This window comes from Muscardinus avellanarius (assembly GCF_963383645.1).
Source record: "Muscardinus avellanarius genome assembly, chromosome: 4".
In the NCBI taxonomy this organism is placed as follows: Eukaryota; Metazoa; Chordata; class Mammalia; order Rodentia; family Gliridae; genus Muscardinus; species Muscardinus avellanarius.
This window is the reverse complement of record NC_137789.1, coordinates 136,880,954-136,901,899: the sequence shown is the minus strand read 5'-3', so window position 1 is coordinate 136,901,899 and position 20,946 is coordinate 136,880,954. Positions and strand designations below refer to the sequence as shown.

At 41.7% G+C, this 20,946-nt stretch overlaps 1 protein-coding gene across 1 annotated transcript in view; it reads left to right on the top strand.

Moving 5' to 3' along the window:
- Positions 1-6,053: 6,053 nt before the first annotated feature.
- Positions 6,054-20,946, top strand: part of CFAP43 (cilia and flagella associated protein 43) — a gene marked incomplete at its 5' end in the record, with an annotated part of 103,662 nt that continues 88,769 nt past the window's right edge. Inside the window, 3 exons of the mRNA XM_080694860.1 lie at positions 6,054-6,127; positions 7,427-7,680; positions 12,392-12,488. Of these exons, the coding sequence (XP_080550986.1) occupies positions 6,054-6,127; positions 7,427-7,680; positions 12,392-12,488 (425 nt within the window). The remainder of the gene's footprint in view (positions 6,128-7,426; positions 7,681-12,391; positions 12,489-20,946) is intronic.

Below are 20,946 nucleotides of genomic sequence, written 5' to 3'. Positions count from 1 at the left end.
CCCTGGCCCTGACCTCCCAGACCCCCAGCCCAGCCAGGAAGGTGCTTCTGGAGAATAGCACTGAGATAAGAAAGGATGAGTGGGAAGACCTGTCATTTGAAAATCTTTCTAATCCCAGTAGTGGGGAGGCGGACACAGGAAGATTTCAAGTTCAAAGCCAGCCTCAGCAATTTAGTGAACCGTCAGCAACTTAGTGAGGCTCTGTTTCAAAAAATTATTTTAATAGGGTAAGGGATGTAGCTGAGAGGTAGAATATCCCTGGGTTAAATCTTCAGTACCAAAACAAAACAAATGTTTTGAGAGTAGGTAAATTGTGGTATATTCATATAATGACAATTATTCAGCAATAAAAACTAACACACTAAAGCTATAGCTGTCAATGTAAGTGTATCTTAAACACATAAGACTGAGTCATAAAAACAAGTCACAAATAAATAGATGGCATAACTATATATATTAACACACAGCATGTGTGTGTGTGTGTGTGTGTGTGTGTGTAACTACCTGAGATTGAACCCAGAGGTAGTCTACCTCTGAGCTACACTCCTAGCCCTATTTTATTTTTTATTTTGAAACAGGATCTCACTAAGTTCCCGAGGGCCTTGCTAAATTGCTGACCTTATCCTTGAACCTGCAATCCTCCTGTCTCCCAAGTACTGGGATTACTGGTGATTGCCACCATGTCTACCTTCTATATACTTTAAAACATGCACAATTAAGCAGCACATTGGTTATGGCACATGTATATCGTGACAGAATTGAAAAGCAGGAGGCAATAACCATAGAATTCAGGATAGTGGCCATGCCGGGGAGGAGGAAGTGACAGGAAACGTTAAGGTGCATTGCGTGGAGGGGGTACTGGTAGGCTGTTGGCCGCCTTGGAAGAGGGAGGGTGCATTGTGTGGAGGGGATGCTTCCAGGGTGTTAGCCACCTTCCATTTCTTCAGTTGGAAGATGGCTTCTGGAGAATAGCATTGAGATAAGAAAGGGTGAGTGGGAAGACCTGTCATTTGAAAAATCTTTTTATAGAATTAAATTTTTTACTACATGCTATTTTGGAAAAATTTAAAATATAAGAAACCGATTTTTCAGTAAGAACAGAAAAAAAACCCTACTGTTAAAAGAGAGGATGTATATCTACATATACTGACACAAAAACATGTTTGAGATACATTGTGAAGTGAAAACTTGCAAGCAGCACGCAGAGATAATCCCATCTGCTGAGTACGCACTTCCTGCCAGGTATCTGCTAAATGTTTTAAATTGGGGGGAAAAAACCTTTAAATCCCACAACAATCCTAAGAATTAAGTGTTGAGATGGTTATCTCGTGGAAAAAATTAGGGGCCAAAGGTTAAGTGACTTTCTCAAGATCTAAATACCTGCAAAGGGTGGAGCTGGTTTTTCAACTTTATTCTGGCACTAGAGTCATTTCTTAACTGCTACCATGTTTCCTTCTAGGATTCACATTTTTTGGTGTTTTATAACACCTCTGAAGTAGAGGTGCAGTTAAAATCACCATAGGCTGGTGGCAGTCCCGACACAGGTGTGATTGCCTGTGCTTGTTGCAGGGTAGATATCAAGGGCTCAGAAGCAAATCCCAGAGGTAAGAAGAGAGAACGCAACTGCGTTTCAGATTCAGTTCTCTTGCTGGCACAGAGGACAACGTTGGGAGAATGGAATGCATGCTAGCACTCTGGGTTGAAAAAATTATTCAGAAGAGCTAGATTCTAAAATTGAATGAGTTGAAGCAATACTTGAATTTATGCCACTTACACTTCCCTTTTTACACTTGCACAAGAGTAGGAGAGGATAAAAATCCATTTCTAAATGGGCTAAAGATTTCTTTTATGATAAAAAGCCTGTTTGAATCTAAAGGAGCTCTTTTTCAATGTGTGTAAAGTAAAAATTCTAGAATTCTGCTGTAGTGTAGTTGGTAGATTATTTCCCCTTTATCATTTTAGATTTGGTGAAATGCAGTATGTCTTTCTAACAATTCTTTTAAAGTACTTGCCAATTTGTAGGGGGCCTATGGGGTAGTGAACCCCGGGGCATTCTACTTCTAAGCTACAACCCGAGCCTTATTTTATTTTTCATTTGGAAGCAGGGTTTCACTAAATTATGGAGGGTCTTGCGAAGTTGCTGAGGCTTTGCAAACTTTTTAAAATGGAAAAAATATATTTTATTTCATGACCAAGCGGAAAACACAAAACACACACACACACACACACACACACACACACCAGCATTTATGCGTTTAATCAATGCACTGTGAAATTCCTTCTGTGTTTTTTCATTTTTAAAAAGTTTCTGGCCCCAACCTAGTAGGTAGATCTTATTGACCACTGGTGTGTCCCAAAGTATAACTGCTGTAGAACATATATATGTGCTGCCAATGCTAATGAAACGGGGGTTTCTTGAGAGAAAACCCGGCGAGTTCTTGTCTGCGCTGAGAATGACACCCGCAGACCTCAGGAAGGGGAGTAAAAGGTTTATTGGAAGCAGCAGGGAAGAGGGGGGGAGTGGTTGAACACCCCCAAAGGGGCTGGAACTCGGGGTCCAGCAGCTGCCTTCAGGACAATAGAGTAGCCCAAGCTGAATCAGGTGCAGGCTGCTTTCTTCCAGAGTCCGCACGATCTGCCAGAAGGGAATAGAGAAAAGTGGCCGAACACCCCATAGGGGCAGTCGGAACTCCGGGGTCTAGTAGCTGCCTTCAGGGTCACTACCCGAGTGTCGCCCGAGCCAAGTGCCCATCAGTTGCAAACTACCTTCTCCCAGAGTCCACGCGATCTGCCAGAAGAGAGGTACAGGTCACCCCTAGGGGCCTGGCCAGCCATGATGTCCAGCAGAGGCCTTCAGGTCACTACTCGAGAGTCACCCGAGCCACGTGTCCTCAGATGCACTCTGCCTTCTCTCAGAGCCAACACGACCTGCGAGAGAGAGAACAGCTCCTTTCTACCTCCTCACTAATAAGCAATTTAAAGGAATTGCACGATCTTAACATTAGCCCCAGTAGTATCCTTTGCATTCATAAAAAACAAAACAACAACAAAAATAATTTAACATGGCTTTGTGATTATGTATCCAGCCTACCCAAGTGCATGGTTTCAGTGTGGAAGCAAATCACCTTTTTTTCCCTCAGGCCCCACAGTGGAAGGAAATGACTTGCAATCATGCAACAGAGCCCTTTATCTTTACTGTGAATTTTATATAAAAATCTCTTTTATGTGCAGTATTTCATTTGAGCCCTACAGCATCCCTGCAAGAGTAGCCAGGCCAATGTTAATGTCCACTTTATAGATGGTGAGGTCAAGTGGCTTTCTATTTATAACATATCTGTGTGTGTGTGTGTGTGTGTGTGTGTGTGTGTGTGTGTGTGTGTGATACTGGGGATGGAACCCAGAGGCATTCTACCTCCAAGCTATATCTCAGACCTATTTTTTATTCTTTATTTTGTAACGAGGTCTTACTAAGCTGCAGAGCGCCTGCTCACTAAGTAGCTGAGGCTGGCAGAGAATCTGTGATCCTCCTGTCTCAGCCTCTCAAGTACTAGGATTACAGGTGTACGCCACCACGCCTGGCTTCATCACATATCTTGGAAAAGTCAGAAATAGAATAAGAACTAGGACTTTTAGGTTGAGGGTTCTTTTCTCTAAACTTCATAGCTTTTGAGAATAAACTCTGAACTCAAATGCTCACCGCTTCATGCATACTTTCTTACTGTTGACTCAAGTTTTGTCCTAGAATATAGCACAATACCCAATTCTAAATTTGCCATGCCAGGTTTCCACCCACAAAGAAGCCACAGAGCATGTATTTTTTTTTTTTGGAAAGTACTGTTTCTTTTTATCTTGTCTAATAGAACACAAGTTGAAAAACCCTAAAGGCCAAGGAAATTCAAAGGAAGGAAGTCAGATGAAATGGTATAAAATAGAGCACACTGCTAGATTTTACTGCTTTTAAGCTTTGACTTTTGTGAGAATTTAAGACAAATGAGGTGATGCTTTTGAAGAGGATGTAAGTTTAGATGACATTATTCCCTATGGAATGTGGAGTGATAGTGAACTAGGATCTTTAAACACTGTGTAACACTTTGATGATGCTTTAAAGTGTCCCCCAAAGACTCATATGTTGAGGACTTGGTCCCCAATGCAGGAATGTTTAGAGGTAAGCCTTTAAGAAAATGACTGGATCAAGAGAGCTATGACCTCATCAATGGATTGATCCATCTGATGGAGTAATGATTTATATGGCCATTGGGAAGTGACGTAAACTATAGAAAGGTGGATAGATATAATTGGAGGAAATAGATGCCCTGGGAGGGTGTATATTGGGCCTCTCAAGCCCGCCTCTCTCTATCCATTAATGGTCCCTGTGTTAATTTCAATGAATTCTCCATTAGAGTCTTCAGATGTCAATGTTCTACAAATCTGCCCAGGATCCAAGGCTCCAAGCCATCAGAAGCCTCCTGCCTCTGGAGGGGGTAACTTCCTTACTTTTTGTTAGTCTGTATTTTCTCATTCCTGCAAGCACCATTTTCCCCTTTCCATCATCTCCTACAAAGTCTTCCTTCTATGTTATCTTTTCTTAAAGACTAATTTGTCAAAAGTATGTGACATAGTCAGGAGTTAGGAAAATGTAGGCCAAGAGGGAAGAGGCCCATGGAGAAGTACAGCTGCAAGCTGCAAAAACAAGTGCTGAAGTCCCACTTCTCTCTGAGACTTGCAAATGTGGGATTTTGTGGGTCAGTTTTCTGCAGTTCCTAAACACTCAGTACCATGTGTGGTTGCCATTCATATCTCAACATACAGACTCTAGTACAGATGTATATGTCTCCATTTTCCCTCCACCCCACCTTAATGAAGGGCACCGCCATCTCCGGCTGTGTATCAGAACTCTAGAGCATCCTTGGTTCTTCCTTTTCCTTTACTCGTCTTTATCAGACCAGCATCAACTCTTACAGACTTTTACCTTCTAAAATAACTTTTTAACACATTGCCCCCCACCTCCCAGGTAGATGTATCTGACAACATCCATAGACACTTGAGATAATCACTACTATAGAAATGCTACTGTCAGAGATGCAGTGTGAACACTTACACTGCAGAGGCATCTCTACCCACCCACCCCCATCCCAATAGTAAAGAAATCCTGGTGTAGCAGGTCCACTTGTCAGGATGTTGTAACAGACTCCTGGAAGATCTTTCTATGTCAATTCTCTCTGTTCCCCACCCACCTGATATCCTGCTGCAGCCAGAATGATCTGTTATAAACATAGATCTGACCATGTCATTCCCTTGCTTAAAACAGCTTAATGTCTTTTCATGGCTCTTAGAATAAAGGGTAGAATCCTCACTTGCCCTTCACCTGGTCCTTGGTTCCATCTCCAGGAAAAGGAAAGAACCCGAGAAGAGGAAGGGAAGGCGAGGGGGAGGGAGGGAGGGCAGCGGGGGGAGGGGGACCGAGCCTGCGACGCAGTGACAAGCTGGTGACTTCCGAAAGCTGTCCGCTCCCTTGAGGTAGCAGAGGGTACTTCTGAAAGTGCTGTACAGCAATGAAGGCGTGGAACTCTGGATTTAGACTAGACCTGGGCTTAACCACTGAGCTTTATAACCTTGAACAAATTACTTTTCACTTTCTTTTTCGGCTATATGGGGCTGACTGGGAAATATGAAGACTAACTGAACCTGAGTGGAACTTGGAACAAAGTTTGGCCTTTCCAACGCTCAAAATAATAGCTGTTCTTAGATTTATTAGTATTGTAATTATTTGGCCCAGGCTAGGTCTCTCCAGCACCTGGGGGCGGAGGGGGGCGCCCTTTGCTTCGCTCGACTCTCATCCATTGGTTAAGACGCAGCAGCGCTTCCACCAATCCGCTTGGCGAGAGAGTGAGGGCGTGCCAAGGGCGGAGCCAATGGGCGCAGGGGTTGCGGTCTCCTGGAGACGGATGTAAATAGTGGCGCATCCTGGGAACCTCTGCCACCAACAAACTGTTACCAAACCTGCGCCAGGGTCTGCGTTTGCTGCCCACCGCCAGACCGAAAGACACACAGCCATGGCGCAAAGCCGGGAGCGAGAAGAGCCTCCCTACGCTACCCACTCCTCCAGCAACGCGACGCTGTCTGTGAGGTGCGGCGCCCGCGGACCCTGTGGCTTTTGTCTTGCAGAAACCCCTGACCTCCTAGGAGCCCTCCTTACCCTCCGCCTTCTCCTTCCGTAGATCTGCTTCCCCGCAACGGCTTTCCGCCTCGCCAGCCTTTTCCGCAGACTCCCTGTGCGACCTCTTCTTTCTGCTCCTCCAGTGACCAGTCTCCAATCGTCTTTCCCGGTTTATTTTCTACGACCTCGACACTTTTGCGCTTTCCCAAGATCCCTCTCCTTGGCCCATCATTTCTGCCTCCTCTCTGGTTTAGTATTCTCTGCGGTGACTCGGTTCCCTGGCCTTTGATACATAGTCCTCCGTCCCCCCCTCCCCCGACCCGAGACAACCCCCATAACATTCTTGTTGTCTTAAGTGATTTCCCCCCACAGTTGGGACTATCGGTTCCTTCCTTGTCTCGTCCATTGCCTTTGGGTTGACTTGCATTTGCAGCTGGCTTTGAAACACAGAAAGCGCTGCACAAATAGAGGTGGCATTTCTTTCCTGCCACAGTCTATAGTATTACCCGCGCTCTCTTCCTCAGCCCCCCGCTCGCCCATCCGTTGAGATTACTCACCAAACCAGTGTCCTTCACCGGCTTTCTCTATGATCTTAGTTTTCTCTATTATCTTTGATTTATAAATGAAATCAGAATCTCCCTTATCGCAGGCCCTCTTCCTTCTAGCATATAACTACCAAGCACTCCTTACTTAAAAATATGTTCCTTTTGTGTTCCAACCTTCCATTCACGTCGACTCTGTTCTTTTTGTTTTCTGCATTTACCTATGTTTTTTTGGTCCAGTATATGGCTACATAGTCTTCATCTGTGTAAAAGAGCTTTTTTCCCCTGTCTCACCATCACAAAGCATTCTGCCCCACTGGAGGTTGTTTTTAAAGTTTGTTTTAGAAGTGAAAATTATAAAAGATGCACCCTGTGTTTTCTTTCTGTCTCTCTGTTATTTTACCTTTTTCTCTTCTGAGTACACAAGGCTCCAGAAATCCCTATGAAGCTTTCTATGTTTGTTCAGAGTTGTTCTTTACTGAAAAAGTTCTTCATAGAGGCTCTTCAGACCTGTGGAGATTTAGGCCAACATTTAAATTTCTATACACATTGACTCAAACTGATTTTGCTGCCAGCAGACGTGCTCTTTCATCGTGGAGACTGCTGAGCAGAAAAGGAGTGAATATAGATGTGTTTCAAATTGTTATGACTTTTTGTTTGCTTTGTTAACAAAAAGAAAAAGCATTTGAAATGTGTTATATTGATGGTAACGTATCTTTTCCCAAAGATGGGTGCAAGGATTCCCTAAACAGAATGTTAATTTTGTCAATGAAGAAACCATTTGCTACCCTTGTGGGAACTATGTAATATTTATTAATATTGAAACCAAGAACAAGACTGTACTCCAGTGTATTAATGGAATTGTGGGCGTCGTGGCAACTAACATTGCTTATGAAGTTGTGGCTTTTTCTGACCGGAAGCTAAAACCCCACATCTACATCTACAACTTCCCTGGACTGACCAGAAGGACCAAATTAAAAGGTATCATGGGAAGCCCTTCCTCTGCTCATAATGAATGGACTCTAGGTGTGACCAAATCTAGTTCTCATAAGTGAAGGTGGTTTGTAAGTTGAAAGTTTTTATTTTAATTAGAATCACGCTGATCACTAAAGATTTATAATCAAGTAGACTAGAGCCTGTATACTCCAATGTGATCTACTTGCCATCAGCACTGATGCTACCTGGGAAACTGTTCAGAAATGCAGAAACTGGCTCACCCAAAACCTATTGAATGGGAGTCTGCATTTTAACAAGACTTTCAAGGTGATTCATATGCATATTAAGCTTTGAGAAGCACCGGGCTATAAGTCTGACCTTTTTCAGAAAAATTTTTTCTTTCCTAATTTCATAGTGAAGATTCATAATGAACTGATGTTTGTAAAACTTATAAAGGCAAGTCTCAGAGCATCACTTTTCTCATCCATGAAATGGGGATAAAGGTAGTATCTAATATAATGTGCCATAATGAACACACACACACACACACACACACACACACACACACACACACACACCTTGTTGACTCATTCATGAATAAATCTGACCCAGACTGAGCTGCAGGCACATCTCCTGGTACCTCCAACTAGTGAATCCTGCATGTAGCATACCAGAGACAAAAACCTCATACTTGAGGCTGGACTTCGTTCTGGAGTCTTGGGGGTCAATAAGTGTATAAGTGAAATTAGATAATATTGCTATAGCCGAGCATGGTAGTGCACGCTTGTAATCCCCCACGTTTGGGAGGAGACAGGGGGATCACGCAGGTTCAAAGCCAGCGGCGCTGGCTTAACAGACTCTGTCTCCAAATAAAAAGTATAAAATAGGTCTCGGAGTGTAGCCCGGAGGTAGAAGGGCTTCCAGGAACCCCAGTACCACACACAAAAAAAAACATTTTACATTTGGGAGGCTGAGACTGAAGGATCGTGGTTCGTGGACAGCCTCAGCTACTGCATGGGTATTTATTTTGAAAGCAGCATCTTACTGAGCATTCTTTATCAGTCCTTGTAGATGACTGCATTATTTCTCACCTCCTTTCTTGTAGCTATAATTTTTCTTCAGCTTTACACTTTGCATTGGCCAGAACTTCTAGGTTGATATTAAATAATAAAGGTAATTGACTTAGTTCTAATTTTATTTTGAATTCTCTTAGGGTTTCATTATTCATGATGGATGCTGACCACTGGTTTGAATGCACTTCCAGCTGTTTGTATAGGGCTACTTTCCAAATAACTAAGCTGGGCAGTTTTGAGGAGTAAGGGTAGTTTTAGTCCACACAGATTGTTTCCAATATGTGAATGGGATTATGTTCTAAGTGAGGTCCTCTGCAACTTAGTGAGACCCCTGTTTCAAAATAAAGACTAAAAAAAAAAAAATAGGGCAGGTGGTATGACTTGGAGGTCGAATACCCCCCGGGGTTCCATCCCTAAACTCAAAAAACCCAAAAAAGTTCACCTATTTTTTCATATAAAAGTTGTATGTATATAACACTGAAAATAATTTAAAACATTTTATACAAAAATATTGCTATAACATTTTGTTGAACATTATAACTTTTTTGTTGAGATGTTTTGAAATACTTTTATTAATGCATTGAAATTATACATCATTGTGAGGTTTAATGTGATACAAACATCCATGCATACATACAATTCATGCACACAGTGGGGGAATTTTCCGTGTTTTGAACAGATTATGACAAATCTTAGAACATAATCCCATTCACATATTGGAAACAATCTGTGTGGACTAAAACTACCCTTAATCCTCAAAACTGCCCAGCTTAGTTTGGAAGTAGCCCTATACAGACAGCTGGAAGTGCATTCAAACCAGTGGTCAGCATCCATCTTGAATAATGAAACCCTAAGAGAATTCACAATAGGCCCTGTTTCAAAATAAAAGTTAAAATATAGGAATGGGGTATAGCTCAGAGGTAGAATGCACCTGGGTTCAATCCCCAGTACCATAAATAAATAAATAAATAAATAAATAAATAAATACTTTGAAAAAAGCCAAAGACATAGAGTAACCTAGATGAAGAAAATAAAAAAAAACACTAATTTTTAAAAAAATTTTATTGGTGCATTGCAGTCATACAACTTCATAGGATAAAAGATGGTAGAGACATATATACACACATCACTCAGCCCTTCCCCAGTTTCTACCCCATTTTCTTCTCCCTCCCTCCTTCTCATGTTTGACTTAGTGATTGACTTTGATATGTTTTTGAATATATATCATGGACCATCCACACAACATGCAGGTTCCATCCATCCATCTATTATTTTAAACATGTAAGCTAAAGAAATGGAAAGAAAAAAGAAAAAACCACTAATTTAAAGTAACTCCATAAAGATATATTCCTGGATGGAAGCCCTAGTTATTATAGAGGAATATAATATTTGTCACAGGAAATAATTCATACATTTATTATATTTTAGAGAGCAAGGAACACTTAAATGATTCCAAACTTTATCTGGGAAAAAAGAAAGTAGAGCATACTTAGCAAAAGGAGGGTGGCAAGGTACCAGGTCTTTGTAACTTCATGGCGCTATAGTAATTTGGAGTGTGTATCAGTACAGGGACCTCCAGGTCAGTGAAAGTAGAATTGCCTTCTGTGAAAGTAGAATTCAATTTTAAGGAAATATAGTAATCGGAAATATGATAAAACATGTGTGCAAAAGAGTTTTAAAAACTGTCATAATAGCAAAATATTAAAAATACTCCATATCCCCAGTATTATGAATATGGTTAAATAAATTAAAGCATTCCATAAATACTATTACAAACATTAAAGTCACATTTTTAAAGAAATATTAAGACAATGATAAAATGCACACTATAGTGTGGACCAAAACAACAACAACAACAACAACAACAACAACAGGGCCAGGCATGGTGGTGTACTCTAATAATCCCAGGACTTGGGAAGCTGAGACAGGAGGATTGCAGGTTTGAGGCCAGCCAGCCTCAGCAACTTAGTGAGACCTTGTTTCAAAATAAAAAATAAGAGCTGGGTGTGATAGCACACGCTTGTAATCCCAGTACTTGGGAGGCTGAGATAGGAGAATCGCAGGTTCACAGCCAGCCTCAGCAACTTAGGCCCTCTGCGACTTAGTGAGACTCTTTAAAAAAAATAAGTAAAAAAAATAGGGCTGCCGAGCATGGTGGCACAGGCTTGTAATACCCGCGCTTGGGAGGCGGAGACAGGAGGATCGCACAGGTTCGAAGCCAGCCTTGCTGGTTTAAGAGACCCTGTTTCCAAATAAAAAAGTATAAAAATGGGTCTGGGAGTGTAGCCTGGAGGTAGAAGGGTTTCATCCTCAGTACCAGCAAAAATAATAACAATCAACCAATCAATCAATGGGGCTGACAGTGTAGTTCAGAGGTAGAATATCCCTGGGCACAATCTCCAGTTAAAAAAATAAAAATAAAATAAAATAGGGCTGACAGTATAGTTCAGAGGTTATATGCCCCTGGTTTCAATCCTCAGTACCATAACAAATTAATTAATTTTATAAAATAAAATAGGGCTGGGGATGTAGCTCAGAGGTAGAATGCCCCTGGGTCCATCCACGGCACCAGAAAAACAACAGCAACAAGACAGTAGGACACAATACCATGCATCACTCAAATTCAGTTTTAGATAGAGTACTTGTTACATGTGATATTTAATCCACAATTGTTATATCTACAACAGGAAAGCTACATTTAAAGAAAATATATTTGTATATATTTTTATAAGTAAACATGACAAAATACCAAAAAATTTTGCTAGATTTGGTGATAGGATCACAATGGATATATTTTTCTTCTTATGTTTTTATGCTTGTATCTTTTTATAACCTTCAATTATGCGGGGGTGTATATACAACAATAATTATTCTAAGGCCTTATTTCATTGTTTTTATTTTTGCATTGAATGTTCAATAAGTACATGTTTTCTTTGTTTTTTAGACTACACTAAATAAAGTCCAGTTAATGACTAGGGTAAAATCGCAGGAAACAGGGCATTAAAAATACACAGGACAAGAAAAGGCAGAGCTAGGTAATGGCAAAGCTCGCCCCTGTGGAGCCACATCAAAGAAGCATAGGTGAAGGGGAAGGAAGTCAGATCCCACATCCTGGGAGGCAGGAGCAGCATGGCTCCGTTTCAGCATCCCACGCTTCACATTTTAAACATGTTGCTAAGATTTTTCAAGTCAAGTTGCATTTTTTCTACTAGATATACAAACGAGAACAGAACATTTGTAGTTGTCCCAAGAACTGGGAAGTATTAAACTTGAGGGGCCAGATATGGCCTAAGGCTACAATAAGGAAATAAGCTATAATTCCAACTCCCCAAGGGCAGTTTGAATGACTGTTGTAATTACAACATCTCATGTACTGAAGGGATACTTTATGGTCTCCAGGTCATGTCAAATCATGCTGGGCCATGTATCCTCAGTTCTGCATTGAAGTCTAGAGACAGTCATCTAATGGTCTTAATTCACTCTAATATCTTTTGAAAATGGATCTTAATGTTGTTCTTAGCTTTCTGTTCATAGTCTTAAAAGCCATTGGGATGATCCCTTACTCTTAACAGTCAAATGCTTCAGAATTAAGTGAAAACCACAAGAAAAGGGAAGCAAACTACTGAGTTGACAGTTAATCCATCCATGATACTCAAATCCTTGTAATGGGTTTTCTATTTTAGGCAATGTTCTTCTGGACTACACGTTACTTGCGTTCAGTTACTGTGGCACCTACCTGGCTAGTTATTCCTCTCTTCCAGAATTTGAACTGGCCCTCTGGTAAGTATCCTCCTGCAAAATTCACTTGGAATCTCATCCTTCTGGATTTTACCAAAGGAAATATACATGAAATTCTGAAATAAGAAAAAATGGAAGGAGTAACAGTCCTGATAGTAAGGTCTAATAGTTGTTATGTTTAGGCCCAAAATTTGGCAAGGCAAGCACTACATAAAAACTAAGTTAATTATTTCTTTCTCTTTTTTATTAACATGCCACATCATTTCCTTTGTCAGGTAAAGAATATACTTATAAATAATATATTAGCCAGGCATGGTGGTGCACACTTATATTCCAGAATTTTAGTGCTTGGGAGGCTGAGACAGGAGAATCACAGGTTCAAAGACAGCCTCAGCAATGTAGCAAGACTCAGCAACCTAGCAAGACTCTGTTTCAAAACAAGAAATAAAATGGTCTGGGGGTGTAGCTTAGAGGTAGAATGCCCTTGGGTTCAATCCCCTGTAAAAAACACACACACACACACACACACACACACACACACACACACAATAAAATTAAAAAATGAATTATACTTTAAAGTTTCATCTTTTCTTAAATGACACTTTTGAGTTGTTAGAATATTTTCTACTAATTTTGAAATTAAGATAGTCCCTAGATTAGAGCTTAGTTTGCAGTAATTGCTTTTAGAGATATTAGAACAATTATTTGCTGAGAGAGTAGAATAATAGCCCACACCTGCCAGTTTTACTGAAAATGCCTGTGGATTAGACATATCTCTGTTCTGTGTCAGGTCATACCATGAGGCTGACTTCATAACTGCATTTGTTCTTTTGTCATGATATAAACCCCTTCCAGGGGAAATTTGGTTTATTAAGGGAAAATACAAACTGTTCCAGGAACCATGGAGAATGCATCTTACATATGAGCATTTCTTATTCAAAAGTATAAGAATCTAGGTTCAGAGAGCCATATTTAGTATATGTAGAGTTTTACAGAATAGCTTGGTTGAGATATAATTGACATATAGCAAATTATTCATATATAAAGTATATAATTTAAGATTTGATTCATGTAAATATCCATGAAGCATCACCATAATTACAATAAATATATTCATCACCCCTAAAAGTGTCCTTGTGTCCCTTGAGATCCTCCTTATTGGCACCTGCTACCCACGCCCTTACCCCATCCCTGTTCTGTCTCAGGAAACCACTGGTGTGTTTCTGTCACCTGAGATTCTTTGCACTTTCTAGAATTTCACATACAGAGGGTCATACAGCATCTATTCCATTTTGTCTGGCCTCTTTCGTGCAGCATCATTGCTTTGAAATTTGTATATACTGCTGTGTGTATCAAAGGTTGTTCTTTTCTAGCCCATGATACAGATTTAACATACTTTGGCCACCTGTTAATGGATCTATTAGCTTACTAGAGCTATTGACAGAAACTACTGCAATTTCTGTGGCTTTTCCAGCAGAAATGTGTTCTCTAACAATTCTAGACAAACAGGACAGGAAGCACCCAGGGAGAGAAAACAAATGCATAAGTTCTGATAGTTCCCAAAACATAGGGCTCCTCTTGTCTTTTATAAGTGCACCCTAGGAATAGGACACCCAGCCCAGAAGTAGAAGGAGCTCTGATGTAGTCATGTGGCAGGCTGGGGCCTGGACAACGGCCCACAAATGGCCAGCTGTGTGATCTTAGAGAGGTTGGGCTTCAGTAAAATGGAATATGATAATATCTCCTAAATATGTTTTTCCTCGAGTTCATTGAGTAAAAGTATCCACAATACCTAACAAGGCCTATTACATGGTATTTTTTATTTAATACAGAGACCAAAAATGATCATTTTAGGCTAATTCTGGACCACAGAAAAGGTTTTGTTTTTGGCCATAAGACACTTTTTTTTATTTGGAAATTTTAGAGAAAAAATTGTCTGGGCTCTCTCAAATGCAGCCAGCCATGGGCCTTAGTTCCCAAGGGCAGTGGTCTGTTGTAGGCTAGTGTGTGGCTACACACTCAGGCCACAGGCTCTACCAACGGAAACAAGGGTGGGTAAACTGAGGTCCATAATTATGACCTGCATATTGTCCCCCACTTGTTTTGTTAATAAAGTTTTAATGGAACATGGCCCTGCTTACTTGCTTCTAGATTGGGTCTGCTTTCACTGTATAACATCAGAATTGTATTGGTTTGATAGGGGCCATATATAGACTCCAAAGCTACACATACTTACTGTCTGCTCCTTTTAGGAAGAGTTTGCCATCCCCTGATTTATCAGTGTACATTCAGGACATTTGCTTCATTTACATTAGCTTCATAGACCCCGTGGGCATTAAGGTTTGCTCACTGGATCTAATTCATTCAGTGAAATCTTGATCCTTGGCATTGTGCTGGGTACAAAACATCTCTGTTCTTAGGCATCTTTCCATATAGTGCAGAAGCCTAAGACTTGTGAAATTTCCGATAGGCTGAGGTGGGGCTGAGACTAAGGGCAGACAGGATCTCCCCATCCCACCCATTCCCCTATATTTGTGTGCACATCTTTTGTGTGTGTGTGTGTGTGTGTGTGTGTGTGTGTGTGGTACTGGGGGTGGAAACCAGAGGCTTTATACCTCTGGGTTATACTCCCAGACCTTTTTTATATTTTATTTGGAAACAGGGTCTCACTAAGTTCCTGAAAGCCTCCCTAAGTAGCTGAGGCTGGCTTCGAACCCGTGCGATCCTCCTGTCTCAGCCTCCCAAGCATGGGGATTACAAGTGTGCACCACCACGCCTGGCTTGTGCACATCTTAATATTCATGAGCACTTCTACTTAGAGTTGGGAGGGGAGGAACAAGAGGCAGGACTGAGGAGAGAAGAGGAGGGCAGATGCTGCCCGGAGGACCAGAGACTATTCTCTTGTGAGGAGATGCTGCCTGTGGCTCTGTAGCAGCAAAGAGTACAAATGAACATGAACAGAGCCAGGAGACAGGCCTTCTTCTAGGCCTCTGCTCTGGCACCTCAGGTTTTGAAAGCTCTGGGAACAGTCCTCTGGCACCCTAGGGTGCTGCATAGAAAATGTGAGCGGGATTTAGTGCTCTGATAGGCGCCAACAGCCTGTATCTTCACCAAGTAGCCTTGCCATCCAGGGGCCAGGACAAAAGGGAGCTGGAAGATGAACGGGGAGGAGGATGCTGTCCAGTGACAGCGGCTAGCCCACCGCTGGAAAGGCCGCTTCATACTCTGACTTCTGGAAACCAGATTGGCAGGAGCACAAGGACCGTGATTCAGTTCCTGGAAGGAACTATGTCCAAGGCAACTTTACATTCTAATGTTTGAAGAGAGCAGAATAGGTTCCTGTATCATTTGCATAATTAAAAATTTGCACTGTAAAAAATATTTTAAAGTAAGAGAAGAGAGGCAATTTGGTGCTTGTGGTCCTATGCCAAGGTGTCTGGGACATCTTAGGTCCATCAGCAGAGGGCATAGGGTAGTTGAGCTGCCATGCTCACTACCACCACCAGTTTCCCCTGAGAAGCCCTTGCTGAAAGTACCCATGAGTCAGCCCTCTTGATCCTTTCAGGAACCTGACATCCATGCTGCTCTCATTTTAAAGAAAGAAACTTTAGAGAATTTAGGTATTAAAGCAGTTTTTAAACGAGCATTGTGAACACATAGGGTAGTTCAGGTATTAAGGTAGTGTAACCCCTTAATAACAGAACCAGTAGGAAAATAAAAGAAGCTGCCTCCTGTCACAGTCCATTTGGGTGACCAGGTGACTTATAAGCAAGAGGCATTTCTTTCTGGAAAGTGGGAAGTCCAAGGTCAAGGCCAAGGCAGTTCCAGCGTCTGGCAAGGGTCTGCTTCCTGATTCGTAGATGACACCGGTTATGGTTTAGGTCTGAGTATCCCCAAATGCTCATGTGTTGGAAGTGTGTTCCCAGTGCAGCAGAGTCCAGTGGTGGGGCCTGGCTGGAGAGGGTGGTCATGTCGTTGCAGGCAGGGTTGTGGGGACTATGTGATCCCTAGTCCCCTTTTCTTACTCTCTACATCTGGCCACCATGACTGAGAGTGGCTTTTCTCTGCCATGTACTTTGCCACCAGTTTCTGCCTTGAGCTTCATAATTAATAAACCTTTCCATCTCTAAGTTGTGCTTGTCTTGTATTTTGATCACAGTGACAAAAAACTGAGTAAAACAGCACCCTCTTTCTATGATGTCTTTTGGTGGAAGGGACAAGCTAGCTCTCAGGGGTATCTTTTTAAGGGTAATGATCCCTTCATGAGTGCTCTGTATTCATGACCTAATCACTCCCAAAAGGCCCTATATATGAATTGGGGGGACAAAAAACATTTAGAACACAACAGTTCCTGAGTGCTTAAAGCACACACACACATACACACATACACACACACACACACACACACACACACACACACACACTTAGAAACAAGAATGGCTTAAGAGAAATTCTAGGTTGGACACCAGAACAGCTAACTTTCCAGAAGTCTCCATAACCATAACACTTTAAACTGATAAACACTTTATTCTACCAGGCAATGCTATCATACCATCATATCTGCTCCAGTTAAGCTCTCACCTATAAAGTCATGTGTTACCGACGGGCTCAGTCCTTGTGGGGGGGCAAGTCCACTCGCGGCCGGGAGCCTCAGAAAGATGGGGCAAAAGGCAGGTGATGTCCTGCAGAAACTTATCTGCAGCGATTCTTTCCCCTCTATGAATTCCCTAAGTTTTTAGGTACGACGTTTGGGAAAGAATCTGAGGCGGACAAAGGCTTCTTGAGCCAATGACACTTTATTACAAAAAACCCCAAAATTTATACCCTTCACCAGTAAAGTTAATAATAAGAGAAGAAGGGGGTGGGTGTAATCACTGTGAAATAATAATGAATGACATGTAAACAAAGGTAATAAAACTAGTCCTTCAGCTGGCTGTTGATCTTCAAGAGATTAACTCCCTCCGGATTCTTTCTCAGGTTTTGCAGATAAGCAGTTCCAAACAGGCATGCCCAAGGCTTGGGGGCTTCTCGGGGAATCTTCTTTAACTTTCTTGGAACTTTCCATCTTTTTGGGCTCAGTTCATATAGCAAGTGTGGGGAGATGTGGTGATTCAGGTGGATGTGATGGAGTTTCTTCAGGTGTTGGCATCTTATCTTCTAAATCTGAAAGCTTAAGCAAACTCACAACACAGTTTTGCAGACAAAATACCACAAACAACACCACAAAGTTCTTGGTTTTAATTGTCAGATGTATTTCCTTAACTGCTGAGCACTCTTCTTTAGACAATAAGCCTATTAAAAGCCTACTCATCTTTAATAATCCATTTCTCTGTCACAAACCCTCTGCAACCTGCTTCTAACTTTCTAATTCCTTTCTTTCCCAGTTGGGACGTTCTTATGATAAGCTCTTCTTCATGCAAAAATGCTTTTCTTACTCTTACACGGTATTTCCTTTCCTTCATACATATATATTTAGAACGTCTGTCCTTTATTTTGTCATATTCATTTCTAACCATGGGTCAGTCTCTGTCTCCATGAATGCTCATACTGAGGTAAAAGTCAACAATCTTTCTCCTTGAGTCTATTGTATTTGGGCAACTAAGTTGTTTATCAACTAAATTGCTTTAAGGTCACACACAAGGTTTTTATCTTCTCTGTCTCTAGGCAGGATCTCAAGGGTAAACAAAGTTACCTTAAACTGAGCTACCTTACCGGAGTTAATAGCTTAACCTAAGTTAGTGATAGTGAGGGTCGGAGACCCTTTGTGATTGCTGCAGCTGGAGTGCTTATCACAGCATCTGAATTCTGGCCAGTTTTTATTATTATTGAGCAGAGCCAAGGACGTTTAGACAAATTATTAGAGAATTTATTTCCTCAGACTCAATTTCTTTCATAGTCCTGTTCTCACATCACCGGAGCAATTCGTGTAGAGAGTTAAAAGAATACTAGAAGAATAATAGTTATGCAAGAATATCTAAAAGTGGAAAGATGCTTTTGGCCAGTGAGCACACCTTCTCTCGGGGCTTATTTCTCACTTTGAGATTTTGCCTATTTAACTGCGAAAATGCAGATGCCGAGAGAGCGTGGCTTTTGCTGGTATCTGCAGTCATGCCTGCCTTTATCACATAGGAGCTGGTAATCAATATATTAAGACAACAAAGTTACATTTTCCAAGAGAGTTCTGGTCAAAGCAAGGTATAAAGTTTATTTTTTGTTGAAGAAGGCCTGTTTTAAAATGCGTTCTAGCATAATATGGGGAACAGAACCAACACAATATTTTCCCCTCTCAGTTGGAATTCCTATGTTCTTGTGATCTATTTGTCAAAACTTAAATAGCTTCCAAAGATCTCAGGTCCAATGGGCATGCATCTATTCTGAGGATGGGGTGGGTGTCAGGGAAAGCTTTCTGGGGAGGGGAAGTAATGTTTTAAGTTGATACCCTGCCTTGTTTGCTAGGCCTTCTGTAACAAAGTAACCCAAAGTAGATGACAAACTATAGAAATTTATTGTTCTAAGCTCTGGAGACTCAAATTCCAAGATCTAAGTGTTGGCAGGGTTGGGTCCTTCTGAGGGCCGTGAGAAGATTGGTTCCATGCCTCTCCTCAGAATCTACTGGGTTCCCTCCCCCCCCCCAGAAATCTTTGGTGTTCCATGGCCTATAGAATCATTGCCCATATCTCGTCTCTCATCTTCTTATGATATTCTTTGTGCGTGTGTGTGTGTGTGTGTGTGTGTGCGCGCACGCGCCTCCTATTGTCTCCCATTCCTCTTATAAGAACACCAGTCATATTGGATTAGGGCCCATTCAACCTCATTTTAACTTGATGACCTCTACAAAGACCCTGTTTCTAAATATCATATTCTGAAATATTAGGGATTAGGACATCAAAATATGAGTGGGAGCACAATTCAATTCTCATAGTAATACCTAAAGGATGAGTAGGACTAAACCTTGAGAGGGGAGAGAAGAAAGAGGATTCCAAGCAGAGGAGTGGCCCACACAAAGGCCAGGAAGTCTGAGAACACAAGGCAGGCTCTAACTGAAAAGTCAACATAAGGCAAAGGAAATTAGCCACAAGAGAGCAGCCAGCTGATGAACAGCCTTATACATAGGTGACCATGGAATTGATCATCCATGAACATGAAGGGGGATGTTATTAATAATTAATGCAGAGCAACAGACCTGAACTGGGTTCCTCCAAGAAACACTGGGAAAGGACTTGCCCTACATGTAATCCATGCTAAAGCTGGTAGATTCTTAGGCCAGAGGCTTGACTCCAGAGATCCAACAAACCAGGTCTGCCCACTTGCCCCAAAAAGCAAACAGAAAAGGCAATAGATAAAAGCATGAAAGAAACTTTAACTTATCAACTCAACTTCTCTGGGAAGACAAGGAGATCCTTAGCTGACAGTGGTGTTTCTAGAAAGGGAAATAAGTGCAAGTGTTGGGGTTTGCATAGCTGGAGGCTTTTCATGTCTGCCAAAGCAGGTGGGTGGGTGAGTGTGTATGTCTGTGTCTATGTGTGTCCGTGTGTTACTGGGAATTGAACTCAGGAGAATTCTACCTCCAAGCCACACCTTCAGCCCTTTTTTTATTCTTTATTTTGAAACAGGGTCTTGATAAGTTACTGAAAGCCTTGCTAAATTGCATAAGGCTGGTCTTGAACCTGCACTCTTTCTGTCTCAGCCTCCCAAATGCTGGGGCTGCGGGTGTGCATCACCAAGACCGACCAAAGCAGGTGACCTTGATCAGGCGTGGTCTGGTCCATCCTTACACCAGGGTCTATCAGGTAAAGTCTTGTCAGAGATAAGAAAATTGCTATTGCTAGGGGGAAGCTTCAACACGTCACAGGATGCTTATCCATCAATGCCATTGTTCCTGGAATCCAAGGCGGTGCAGGGCAAAGGAGACAAATACAAAATGGAGGCAGAGATGCCAAGTCTTTAATCTGCTTAATCCATATTTCTAAATATATCATTGTCTTAAGAGTGGTTGTTTGCTATTCAAATGTCCTATGTCCTTGGACATTTGTAGGCAAAAGCAAAGAGTCTGTCCTTATTGCACTAATGGGCACATGTTTATCCAAAAGGCAATGGGAAGCCTGAAGCAAAGCCTCACGAACCAGTTCCTTAGTAAGGAGGCCAGGGAAGAAGGCCAGGAAGGAAGAGTGCCAATATAAGGTCACATTATTTGGCAGCCACCACATGGTACCACAAATAATTGATGGCTCTGTTTTGAAGGTGGCCTTCAGAGAAGCTCTAGGAACTATAAATATGAACTGTCCCCAGCCAGTGACAGATGGTGGGTGGGGAAAGGGAAGATGAGGAGACAAGAATTTATCCATCAACGCCTGTATTCCATTGATCAAAACTTCACTACCCGGGGCGTTAACTCCTCTGCACTTTTAGGCTTACTGTGTCGTCCTGCACCTCATGCCCAGGTGTGATGGGTGGGTAACATGGAGTTAGTCAAAGTAGAATTGTCTACCGAACTGGACAA